Genomic DNA, 14,087 nt, shown 5'->3' on the forward strand with positions numbered 1-14,087 from the left:
TATGTCTGTAATACTTTACCTTAATCAGAAGCATAGAGAACAACATTTGACAAATGCTGGCAATGTCCCAATTGCTTAGCTCTGTCTCTTCTTCATTTTCTAATATTAACTGCTTATCTTTTTATATACATATATGTACTTCAGTATAGGTGATACCTATTTTATTTGAACTAACAATTTATGTAATAGGACAAGCTTTTAAGAGTTCTCCACTCTTCCTCAGGTGTAGAATACTGATTTACAAAGAAATCTATGACTAAAACAGAGGTCTGGAAAGCAGAAAAAACAGGTACATAAGGTAGGGGGAGAAAGTGGGGTTTGAAGACATTAGAAGGGTAATAAAACGGTGACAAGGAAACACGACTTTCCCACCATCTTATCTACATCTGTTTTTTTTCTGCTTTCCTATCCTCTGTTTTAGCCATAGATTCCTTTGTAAACCAGTGTTGCTGACCTGAGGAAGAGAGAACTATTGAAAGCTTGTCCTATGACATAAATTGTTAGTCCAAATAAAAAAGGTATAATCTAACACTGAAGTACTCATTTACTCTGCAATATTGCAACTGGACTAACATGGCTATTTCCGTTATAGATATAGATATGATGCATTGATACTTTCAAAGTACTTGAGCATTGTTAAATTATGTTTGAAATTTCAATTATTAATGAAATCACAGTAATAACTCAATTAATGTAATGCCATAAAGGTGTCCACATTTGTTAAACTTCTGGGTACATTGATAATTTTATTCTTTCTTTATTTAATTTCTTTAAGTTTTCTGCATTTTAGTGCAATCAACATACATTTAAAATATCGGGGGTTTTCAGGTACAGTTGCCATTGTAATCACTTACCTTGACATGTATTGTTCTTCTCTTCATACCCTTCTTGGCACATGCATTTTCCAATTGGAACAAGCCATTCCCCTTCTGCGCTGCAATGCATTTTGGGAGCCTCTTCTGTCATAGAGTGGTTGACACACAATCCTGATACTTCCAAAAGCTGGGAAGAATCTGCCCCAGTTATCGTATCAGGAAAGAGGGCTAAATTACGAACCACTGATGGGCACTTCTTATAGTATACACGCACAGAAACCAGAGCAATGCACGCTCCCACGTCCTGAAAGGCGAGGTAAAACCCTTTCTTGGTCAGAGGCCCTACGTCCCGCACCTCAGTGTTCAGCTTCATGACTCTGTCTCCCAAGTCCAACTCTGTAAAACTCTCATCGGCTGCAATAGTATCAATCTTAATATACTGGTTTTCCCTAATGTTCCTGCCATCTTCTTCATCTGACTCAAAATAATACACGTTAAAGGTTTCTTTGCATGTGCCAAGTCCCCCTGGAAGACTGTTGCAATCCCGGAGTGTAAATTTGAGCTCTATGAAGATCCTTGAGGCTCCCTCGTTGGATATCCAGCTTGTCAGTAGCCAGTTGTTCTGATTCTGTTCCATCACTTTACACACTTGGTAGGTATGTATCGGAGCATAGTTTTCATCAACCTCGCCAATTTCTTCCCACTGTGCAGGGAAAACAAGCAATGTAAAAAAAAATGTTTTAAAACAGAATTACAATGTGGTACAACAATTGTGCTAATGAAAAAACTATTTAATAAATCTAAGGAACCACAAGTAAAATAAACTAAAAAACATTTGTATATGCAAACATGGATTTACAAATGAGTAGGATATTGACTCATAACAGCCTGGTCTGGATAGGGGTTTGATAACCAACACAATAGACCAGGGATGCTCAACTCCAGTCCTCAAGCCCCCCAACAGGTCAGATTTTTAGGATATCCCAGCTTCAGCACAGGTGGCTCAATCAGTCCCTGCTTCAGCACAGGTGGCTCAATCAGATGCTCAAACTGCTGAAGCTTGAATATCCTTAAACCTGACATGTTTGGGGGAGGCATGAGGACTGGAGTTGAGTATAATTCCAATTCAATGTAACCTACAGTATATGTTATCTGCAGCCCTTATTTGTAAAAGAAAACAAAGTATTTTCTTACACAATTCTTTGACGCAGATCAAAATCACACCCTTTCAGATTACATTTCAATCAAGAAACATTATCCAGGAAATAAATAAATGTATACAATACACTTTCTGAAACAGGAACTTTCCATGAGGTGTGTCGACAGTTCTATTATATTCCTGCAGTAATTGTCAAGCAATCTGAATACCTTAGGCAAAGGCAGACCAGGCAGATATAGTTACAGGTATGGAGATTGATACAGTGCACTAAAATATGTTGTGTGTGTGTGCTTTTAAAAACACAGCACACTGAAATGCTTCAGTAGAGAAATACACCATTTCTACAGTACATATTTATCTGAAAGACAGAGTAAAACTATAAGTAGTGTCATCACTATTTGAATATTTGCATGCTGAAGAAACACATTTACTATGCTGTATATTAAGAGCATGCTAAATATGACTGTAGTCTTCTTTTTTTTTTTTAGTAGTGATTTGCACTATTGTTTGTTTCCTTACCGTATCAATGTGAACTAATAACCTTCTAAAAGATATTGAATGTCCTTACGCACAGCAGTTCTACCTAGCGGATCTGTTTTTATTAAAATACCTGCCAGCCCTCACAATGTTGCAGACTGAGCAAGGGATAAATAAAATAAAAAAAATGTCTTTCCGTACTCACCAGTGATATTACATGACAGGTCTTATCTACAACCGATACTGTATATCACTGAAAAGGAGGAGGAGCCATTCAGAAGTATATCGTTTATAGGGTAGATCCTCAGGAGTGTGCTAAATGAGGGGAAATAATGTTGTGTTATGTAATTAGGTAACGGACGTTATTTTATTCATTTATATTAATGTACAATTAAGTTAAATGAAGGATATCCAGCCTTATAAATGATATATTAATTTATATTGTTGAGGTATGCATGGATATACATTATTGTACACACATATTTTATACAGTCATTGTTACATTATACACCATATTAGTTCACACAAACATATCACTGGAATCACTAAAAAAAAATAATATAGTTTATGATGTGTTTCAGACATTTATATGATCCATATTATATATCTTTGTATGACACATAACGTTTTGTAATGAAAGGATTACCTGTAAGTCCTATTCTCATTACATTGCTTTTAGGCCAATCCCAGAAATAACTCCATGATAATCAGGGTCTGGATGTAAGGGCAGCGTTTGGAAGGTGCTAATTATTGTAGCCTTATTATCATGTGCTAACAGTAACGGAGGTCTGAGGATCTCTGCTGTTAGGAAGCTGCTCGTTATCATATGATTTGCATAGGATCCGTTATTTGTAATGAAAATACCAGGACATCGTTACACTGAGCACCTTTGGGGATACATTAAATTGAGATAATGTAACATTAAAAAAATAGCGATGATGTGATCCTTACAATAACCACACCTCAAACTTCACTTCCAAATGTATACTCCACTCTGTCTTCTTTTAAGGATATCTCAGGTTTCAAAATCAATAGTAACAAATCTGAGGCACTAAATATAAATCTGCCTAAATATCAAATTAAATTGATTGCTTTAAACTTTGATTTTAAATGGCAACCAAATACAATCAAATACCTAGGGATATTTATCACAAAAAACTATAGTTCTCTGTATAAGGAGAAATATCCAAAGGTCCTAAGAGCTCTTAAGTCTGATATTGGGAAGTGGTCCGGCCACGCTATATCATGGATAGGCAGAATACACAGTATAAAAATGAACATATTGCCCCGTCTTCTGTATCTTTTCCAAACTCTACCCATTCCATTGGTATTGGAGGAAATTAAAACTCTACAGTCTATAATAAACAAATTTATATGGAAAAATAAAACACCAAGAATTGGTAAGAAAATCTTAAATATACCAAACAAGACAGCAGGGCTGGGACTACCATGCCTTATGTCCTATTACAAAGCAGCCCAAACAAGCCAACTAATACTATGGCACTCTAATTCAGTCCACAGACGCTAGGTATCATTGGAAATGGATTTAGTTGCCCCAGTCGAATGAAGTAATCTTCTATGGTCCCCAGTGAGAAAGAGTCCCGAAATACTCAAATCCAGCCAAATTATAGCCCATTCACTCAAATTATGGAACTCAGTTGCAAATCGACACTTCCTTACAACACGGAATACACTTATGACTCCACTATATGATAACCAAGAATTTGGTCCAGGAATAGGTTGTAATAGGTTTATAGACTGGAAAATAGCAGGTATCACAAGATTAAAAGATGTAGGTTCAGAAGGATTTCCCAGAACATTTGAATATTTCCACAAAGAAAAGGCTATCCCAAACAATCAGTTCCTCCAATACCTTCAATTGAAAGCCTTTTATAACAAAATCCGACCTCCCGAATTGCTAACTAGATTTGAGTCGCTTTGTCTAGCAGATAGTAACACACCTGGACTGATATCTAAATTGTATGGATACTTTGTTAGCCCCCCTCCACAAATGAATCAAAAAATGAAATATATGCTACAATGGGAGGATGACCTGGGGGAGGTATTAGACATGGAAGACTGGAATGATATTTTTCAAAAAGTTGCCACATCATCAATGTGTATCACAATCAGAGAAAATGCCTATAACGTTATGATGAGGTGGTACTTAACCCCCATGGCACTAGCTAAATTCATCCCAGAGTACCCAACTACATGTCCGAAAGGATGTGAAGTACAAGCCACATTTATACATACAGGTAAACCCCGTTATAATGCGCCTCGCTATACCGCGATTCGGTTATAACGCGGTTTTCCCGTGGCTCCCGTTTAAAAAAAATTAAAAAAAAAAAAAAAAAAATTTGAATTTTTTTTTTTTTTTAGTTTTTTTTTTTGCACACTGCACACACTGCACACACTGCACACACACACTGCACACACACTACTCATTGCTCACACTGCACACACTGCACACACTGCACACACACTGCTCATTGCTCACACTGCTCATTGCTCACAATGCTCATTGCTCACACTGCACACACTGCACATTGCTCACACTGCACACACACTGCACACACACTGCACACACACTGCACACACACTGCACACACACTGCACACTGCACACACACTGCTCATTGCTCACACTGCACACACTGACACACTGCTCATTGCTCACACTGATACACTGCTCATTGCTCAAACTGCACACTGCACACACACTGCTCACACTGACACACACTGCTCATTGCACACACTGACACACTGCACATTGCTCACATTGCACACACACTGCAAACACACTGCACACTGCTCATTGCTCACACTGCACACACTGACACACTGCTCATTGCTCACACTGACACACTGCTCATTGCTCACACCGCACACACCACACACACACACACATACACACACACACATAAATCAGCCTTACCTTGGGGATGATTGGTGAGGCATGTGGCTACAGGGGGGGGGGGCGCTGCGTGCCACTGGGGGTGGTGCTGCGGTGGAGGGGGGTGATGGCTGCGGGGGCCCCCGATGCTGCGGGGGCTGGTGGGATGGCCCAGTGCAGTGTGGGGGGCAGGTAGGTGGGGGTAGGTTGGCGGTACGGCCCAGGGCGTGGGACGTCATTGGGGGGTGGGGGGGTGACGGGGCCCTGCGATGCGGCGGAGTGGCAGGACGACCCTGCGATGCGGCGGGGAGAGGGGGCCCGGTCCTGCGAGGGGGAGGGTGGTGACGGTGCTGGGGGGGTTGGTGCTGCAGGGGTCGAGGCGGCTGATCACCTGTTCCCCGGGCCTCCCTCTCGCGCCGGAGCTGATGACTTCCGGCAGTTTTTTTTTCTTCTGTTCCCTGGGCCTCCCTCTCGCGGGAAGGGGCTGGGAGGGAGAGGGAGGGGGCTGGGAGGGAGAGGGAGGGGGCTGGGAGGGAGAGGGAGGAGGCATGTGGCCCGCATGTAGGGCTTCCGGACACCTCTTCCTTCCCTCCTCACTCCCTCCCGAACAGGCACGCGGCGGCCATTTTTAAAAAAAATTTAGCGCGACCCCGTTATTAACGCGGTGGTCTCGGGGTGGACCCCGAGGACCGCGTTATAACGGGGTTTACCTGTATGTGGTGGGGGTGCCCATTCATAGCAGCTTATTGGCTGGAAATCAAAATGTGGTCACAAAGGTTTTTCGGTTTGGACCTACCAATGGATCCCTGGTTATTTCTTTTAAACAAACCATATTACCCCCTCACGAGACATGAAAATAAATTACTGTGCCACATATCTTCAGCCGCAAGACGCGAATTAGCGTCAGTATGGAAACAAACAATGATTCCCTCAATTTCCAAAGTTAAAAATAAAGTCTGGCAGATTTGCTACATGGAAAAAATGGTTAGTCTTAATAACGACACCTACACAAATTTTCAGAAGGTGTGGTTACCTGGGATTCTGAGTGAAAATCAACCACAAATTAAAACCCACTTAATTTTGTTGTAACAAAAAAAAAAGAAAAAAAAAAGAAAAAAATGATATTTATATTAACTGTGTGATAGAATATTTTAAGAAATCTTGTTAGGTAAAATTGTAAATGAATGTGAACTTTCTCCCATCTTTATTTTCTGTACCCTCCCCCCCATTTTTTATTTTCTTCATTCCTCCCCTCTCCCTAAATTTTTTTAATAAAAATTAAGTTAAAAAAATTTTTTTTTTAAATAGCGACCTTCTGCGGATCTACCCCAATGTTTCTAAGTGGAATAAACTTTTACAGGAGCCGGGTGCAAAATAACAGCCTGCTACCTGCCAATGGCAGGGCAATTATAGTCCATTGCAGGCTTCTTTCTACTGATGTCTAGCTCTATAAATAAATGAAATATCTGAAAACAACAAATTAAGAGAATTGTTTCAAAATTTAATTTTGGGAAGACACAAAAAGGTTGTGGGAAATACAGCTATAAACTGAATGGGTTGAAAGAAAAAGAAAAATAACACCCTTTATCACTTACAAAGTTGGGCCTCAAAAATGAGCATGCTACAACACAACCTGCAAACACAGAAGTAGCCAACTCCAGGCCTCAAGTCCCACAAACAGGTCAGGGTTTTAGGATACCCCTGCTTCAGCACTGATGGTGCAGTCAAAGAATGAGCTTCCTGTGCTGGAGTTGGGATATCCTTAAAACCTGATCTGTTGGTGGGACTTGAGGACTGGAGTTGTCCATCCCTGTACTAGAGCAACATGCTCATTTGCTGCAGGAGTAAAACTGCACAAGCTTTATTAAAAATCCATATAGAACTTTTTCTGCTGATACTATAAATTTGGAGTGTTTCTTTTGCCCAATTTGTGCAGCCGGTAGACCTTTGATACATATTAAGTTTTGATACAACATACGTTGGTGCCAAAAGTGACGGAGGCAAAGATACGCAAGACTGTCTAACTTCTGGGACCTGGTGCAGGACGCCACCGCCGGAGGACCTGCCGTGCAGAGTCCCTTAGAGTACCACCGAGATCTCCTTGACACGGAAGTTCCTGTGCCCGCGGTACTCAATACTCACAGATGTTTACTCACATGTAAGTGAGCGATATTACTTTTATTTTTGTACCAATACATTTTTCTTATACAGGCTGTTCTTGTCTGTTTCTTCTTTTCCTGTATCTTTTCAAGGCTTTCCCTTATAGCAGGGGGGCACTGGACATACCTTAGTCCATACGGACTGAGTACGCCATATATAAGAGCCATTACATCCATAGATCAGTCTAGTTTAGCACGGTTCCTCTGTATGTTTATATTCCACAAGAGATACATCAGGTGCAATTTGTAATACAGTACAAGAATTGTACTAGTCAATACATATCCTCCTGATTTCAGTAATACATGCTCTGGTACCTATGGTTAGAGATGGGCAAAACTGTCAAAATTCGTGATTTTTCCAGACTGTTTTAAACAAAATATGATCCGCACACGGAAAACCGAAGATGGATTAGGTAACAAAAAATGTTTGTGTAATATATCTCTCTGTCTCTCTCATTAATGCCACAGGATATAAGTCTCCCAACAACATCAGTATATAAAAAGGGAAGGGTTAAACTGGCAAGACTTAGTTCAAGACTCAAAACACAAATGTAGCATATTAACTGTTGTTTTTGATAGGATAATGCATACGCTAAGAAATATATCAATATAATAGCCATTACATTGGTTACTATGGAACCACTGTTATACTGGGATATGTTGTGTTATCACTAGGAACAGTGGCACTTGTTTCACATGCTTTAATTGCACATTTGCAAAATGGAGTACTTTAATTTGTTGCATTTAAATATGTTTCCAAATGTATGCTCAAGTACATGTTCATATGTAAATTCTCATCATACTGTACCATGTTTCAGGATACACTTGCCCTTGAATTTCTTATGTAGTTAGGTAGTAGTAATATATTAATTGTATACCATTATGTTTTAAATTCATGGCGATAAATTCTCTGTAGACTATATCAATTCTTATTTGGGATGATATAATAATTCCATCACGCTTGACCTGCTCCCCAGACTGGAAAAGAAAACAAAGGGAAGAGGAGAGTAACCAGCTAATCCAACACAAATCCTGAGATAGACTTCCATTAAAATTAACACAGCCACTGGAGAAATAAGAGAAAGGGATACACTAAATGGTAATTTGCTAAAACTGCTTATCTCCCTAAATACACCAGGGAAGGACAACACAATCATATCTTGGCACATGCCTAGTGCGTTCTGTGTAAACCACAGTTTTTTCGCCTTCTAATCTTATCTTTGGCATCTGTATCAAAAAGCATGCTACAACCCCTTATTTATTTTCTGATTAACAGAACCTGGCTTGGAATACGCTGGAGGTTATTGTTCCCCGTAGAAAGGACAATAGAATGTTTTAATCGATTCTAGTTCTACTTGATGTCCTAGTCCCAACTGGTTTGAGAAAATAACCATATCACATGAGCAGCCAACGGAACTGGGTTTCTTAAATAAATCTAATAATCCTTAAAAACTGTTTGTTTCTAAAGAACCTTAAAAATGGTTCATCAGTTCATTTATTGTTTCCTTCAGCCCCTAGCAATTTGTAATTCTGCATGCTTATTTCCAGTTAAAAAAAAAAAATATTAGCACAACCCATATTTAAAATAAGTAGAAAAAAACAAATACAAATAAAACTATTGCAAAACTAAAATAACATAACTGCAAAACTGGTTCTAAAAATCTAAAGGGTTGTGGTTTTGTATTTGGTTTTGGAATGTAAGATTCTGGTAGGTTCTAATTTCGGTTCGACCCATCTCTATGAATATCATATTAAACAGAGGGAATAAAGTACATGAAAACCTTTCTTTACTTTACGCTACCATCATATAAACATTCTAATATTCAAAAGGATTTGACAATGCATCCTTGAGAACTATTGATGGGAAATGACTTTGATGTTGCTGTGGTGGTCTACAACTGTGGGGGCTTATGTATTAAACAGCGGAAGTTAACCTGTGATCATTAAGTCCATATACTTTTAAAAAGGTGACCACCCCTGTTTTTATTGGTGAATATGCCTCATAATATATTATATATAAACCAGCAGCAATATCATAGTGCAGCACTTAAATAACAAACATCTTACAAAAATGTTGCACCATGCTGCGGTCATAATAATACTAAAAAAAAACACACATTACTGCATGAGAAATTACATTTTTGTTAAGGTGACAGATCTGAAACAATTAGTTTAGTACAGCGTCTGGAAAAGGTAATCTTTCAGAAGAATTTATTGCCTCATTTTGAATCCACACACAGTACAGATTGAAATTTAAGTCATAATTCAAGTGTAACGGACGGATGAAATTCACTGTTCTGCATTTACTGTGTGCTAAATATTCCTCTGAGTCTATGATAGCCACACCAAGGAAAACACAAATGCTATTCAACTGTCTGGTGTTCAATCATTTATGAAAGAATTATTTCTAAATCAGTGCATTTCTAGCAGGGCATGGCTACTAAGCTTATAGGTTGAAGTGACATCAAAAAAGTAGTGGTGCTGTCTTTATAGCGTATTAGCATAATCCATTTCAAGAATCAATCCTTGCTGTTCGACTTAAAAATCATGTTTTTTTTGTACCTTTAAAACTGCTAGTCCCACCTTCCTTAAGCCTTTTTTTTTTCATCATCATTGTGCCATGTATATCCATTCCTGAGTTACCTATGTTTTTAGTACATGTCCTAGGGAATACAACAGGGCCTCGCAGATCAATTAAAATGACAATGAGGGTTTGCCAAAGGAGGCACAGAAACAAAAAAAAAAAGCTAATTTAGATTGAGGAATTTTAAAAACAAAACAAAATAGGGTTATACCTGGAGCTTAATGTGGCATCACAAAATGAACTAAATGCATTTTGGAGGGATTATATTCAATACTTGGCTATTATATGGAACCATTTTTTTTAATAGTAAACTAAAATGCATATCATCAAATGATTAGACAGAGTACCCAATTTAGGCCCAGATCTAGTGAGCTCCGTTAATGACTTAATGAGATAGTAACCTTTGTGGATCTTAGGGGTAGATCCTCAGAAAATTGCACATTTTGTAACATTCTGTTATCTCAATGTATCCAGATGCATAACGCATTTTACCCAAAATTAACAGATCCTTACATTTTAATGAACCCAAGGCTTACTACGATGCAAATCATATGGTAATGAGCAGTTTAACTGACAACGGAGATCCTCAGACCTCCGTTCATAGCCATTATAATAAGGCAACAATATTTAGAACCTTCCAAAAGTTGCCCTTACTCACATCCAGACCATGATTATCATTGAGTTATTTCTGGGAATAGCCTAAAAGCAATGTAATGAATATAGGACTTAACCCTTTTATTATGAAAACTTATGTGTCATATAAAGATATATATATATATATATATATATCTTTATATGACACATAAGTTTTCATAATAAAACTTATATATATATATATATATATATATATATATATATATATATATATATATATATATATATATATATATATATATAATGGATCATATAAATGTCTGAAACACATCGTAAACTATATAATGTGTTCTATTAATTACAGTGATATGTCTGTGTTGTGACAGTCACAGTCTGTGGATGCTAGATGTATGCTTTCCAGCATGCAGGAGGTTAAACTCCTCTGGAGAGGCAATCAGCTAAGGTATTCCAGTTAATAGTTGATTGCAAAGAGGTTTATAGGCAGTCAGTAAGCTGCCAGATGATAGAGACTTTTCCCCAACCAGTAGGACACTGATTAGTATGGTTCCCCAGGCCTGGCCTGCTGTGACTGCCTGAGACCCATACCCAGGAATCTGAGCCATACTGTAGCCTGCGAGGACTGCCTTTCTGCAAGGTGCTGCAGCATCCAGAGGGATTGCCTGGAGACTCCTTGGATGGATTTCCCAGCACCTCAAGTTAAGGACTATATATTTATTTATTGATGTCCAATACTGTGTTTAATATGGAAAAATAAACCACTGAAGAGTTTATGGCCAAAAATACGCTGTACGGATTCTTAATGCCTAGACACGAGGCTGTCATTCCACAGTGTAAACTAATGGTATATACATGTAATGTAATAATGAATGTATAAAATATGGGCGTACAATAATGTATAGCCATACAGACATCAACAATATTAAGTAATATTTAATTTATATTAATGTACAATTAAAATGAAGGGTAGACATGAAAATCTCTGTTAATGGTCCCTATCTTAATAATGTCCCTTAAAGTATTGGAAAACACAGGTAACTTAAGGATGGTGGTATTTCTTACGGACTTTATTTGTGTGATTAGCTTTGAGGATCCCGTTAAATGAAAGAAAAAAAACGTGTTACTGTACCTAATTGGGTAAAATAACGTTATTTACCCTCATTTAGCGCACTTCTAAGAATCCACCCCTTCTAGCACGTTAGCAATTTTTTCGGAAATTACCGCTTAATTAGAGTATGGTGCTACAGAGTAGTTTGCTAGTTCTAAAATATAATAGATAAGCGCCATTGGTTACAGAATGTGTCATTTTTACACAATTCTCTATCATTCTCAATAATTACATACAGAATGCGTAACATTTGTGCGTAATTGCATCAGCACACGCCCTTAAAAACATGACTTTGGGGGACTGACCTCAGTCTGCAACAACTAAGCCTAGCAGAAAGAAGGTCTGCAGCACAATGGCCAAGGAAAAAAGCTGCCAGTAGGAAAAGAAAACTCAAATTTAATAGATCTAAAACTGTGAATAATTAATAATAACTTATAATTATTATAAATGTAGCCCCCTTTCCCCTGAGTCTAGGGTGACCACGTGTGCTGCTATTACCTGAGTGGCAAACAGGAGGCCTGATCCTCCGCCACTGGGAGCCTGTGGTGTGTGAAATGAATATATTAACAGCGCCTCCACCTGGGAAGGATCCTCACACAGTGGGATTGCCCCTCCCAAGACAATACGGTCAGTAATTGCACACAAGGGTATATGTAACAATATTTACTGGACTGTAACTTATAACAGGAACAATGCAACATAACATGTCAAATGTAAAAAAGTGTTTCCTTTGAGATGCAAATTGTTAGCCGGAAAAGTTTTATCGCACTTCATACCTGGAGGATTGGTTTGGAGCAAAAACAAGATAAAAAGTAGAGTCACTGAGACACAGAGTTTCCTACATCTCCTTATAATCTGTGCACCACGTAACTCCTCCCTAGCTCCTCCTATTCGCAAGACCCCAACTCACATGTTGACGCACGCGGAGCAAAACATGGAGCACAAAACTTGATACACTGATGCAATAAAAAATAACACAATTTGCGTCTATTTTGCTTCAAATTTGCCTTGATACAGTACATCACCCACACAATACATCATTCTCACAATAGATGTTAATAAGAAACTCGCAAAAGCTCTTGGGCTCTGATAGAGAGCTGTCTGTCAATTGAAGTCCAATGATTTGTGCTTGTTGGTATGCTGAGATGAATCTTACCAATTACCAGTATGCAAGCAATAAAACAGCATGTTGTACCATTGCACGTTTCACATTAATAAAGTCTGAGGCAGTGCCTGTAATTTCCTTTTGTCTTGCTAACGTCTACACTGAAGCAGGCTTAAAATCAATTGCCTCCAGCTCAGTGCCAGTATTACAGAACCAATTTTTTGCCACTTCTTGTTTAATCAAACAAAATGTATTTTATTTGTTTCAAGTGATAAACAAATTTAGCTGCTTAGTGTGGTGTTTGTTATTAAAGCTGCTGTATTGCTGCATTTTGATTGCTTTTTTTATATATACCTGGAGCTGTAGGGTCATAACCCCTGGAAGGCCCTAGTTTGAGGAATATTGCTTTTTTTTACCCTTCATGGATTAAAAAAAAAGATGTGACTGAACATTTCATTGGCCTGATCACACCAGTTCACTGACAAAGCGCTGGTGCTTGAAAAAGATGGGACCAAAACGTTGATCTCTCCTTTTGTAAATGGAACATTTCACTTTTTGAGCACAAGTCCATTGGAGTGCTGTCTATACACTACTTCTCTGTGATGCGATCCTTCAACTTCGCTGGATTGATGTGCACCTGTAGCAGGATTACACATAGGATTTCTGAGTGCTCCTTTTCTACAAAGCATTGCTGGTCAACTTTCCCCCATGGTGTCAAAAGGAATCGAGTTGAAAGTTTAAATCTCCTGAACCACATGAATCCCCGAGTAATGACATGATGATTAATGGATTTTCCCTTCTAAATGCCCCCAAAAAGCATCATGTTTTGTTTTAACTGCAGTACGGTGTAATGCTCTTTTTTTTTCTTTTTTCAGTAAAGTATGAATCACATTGAGTCATTTCTATTGGGAGCATGTTTCCTAAACCTTAATCCCATTATTGTTTTTCAATGGAGTATTTAATTTGCAGCTAACACTGACTTACAGTAAGTCAGTATTAACTCATAGGAATCAAGCGGCCGGGGACTGCAAAGTATGTGGCAGAGTAGTAGCCAAAACTAAAAATAAAGCCCTTGTAGTAACCAGCAGACAGAGAAAAGGACATAGTCTATTATACAGTACTTCATCCAAAATGATTGAACCATTGCAATTTGTATTTGGCTGTGTACTAAAT

General features: G+C 38.4%; 1 protein-coding gene across 2 annotated transcripts in view; it reads right to left on the minus strand.

Annotated features, from left to right (window-relative positions):
• Nucleotides 1-14,087, minus strand: part of EPHA5 (EPH receptor A5) — a 378,771-nt gene that overhangs the window by 302,142 nt on the left and 62,542 nt on the right. For both annotated transcript variants that reach the window (XM_075607532.1, XM_075607522.1), the window contains exon 3: nucleotides 855-1,518. In XM_075607532.1, coding sequence (XP_075463647.1) covers nucleotides 855-1,518 — 664 coding nt within the window. The remainder of the gene's footprint in view (nucleotides 1-854; nucleotides 1,519-14,087) is intronic.

The sequence above is a fragment of the Ascaphus truei genome, chromosome 1 (assembly GCF_040206685.1).
Source record: "Ascaphus truei isolate aAscTru1 chromosome 1, aAscTru1.hap1, whole genome shotgun sequence".
In the NCBI taxonomy this organism is placed as follows: Eukaryota; Metazoa; Chordata; class Amphibia; order Anura; family Ascaphidae; genus Ascaphus; species Ascaphus truei.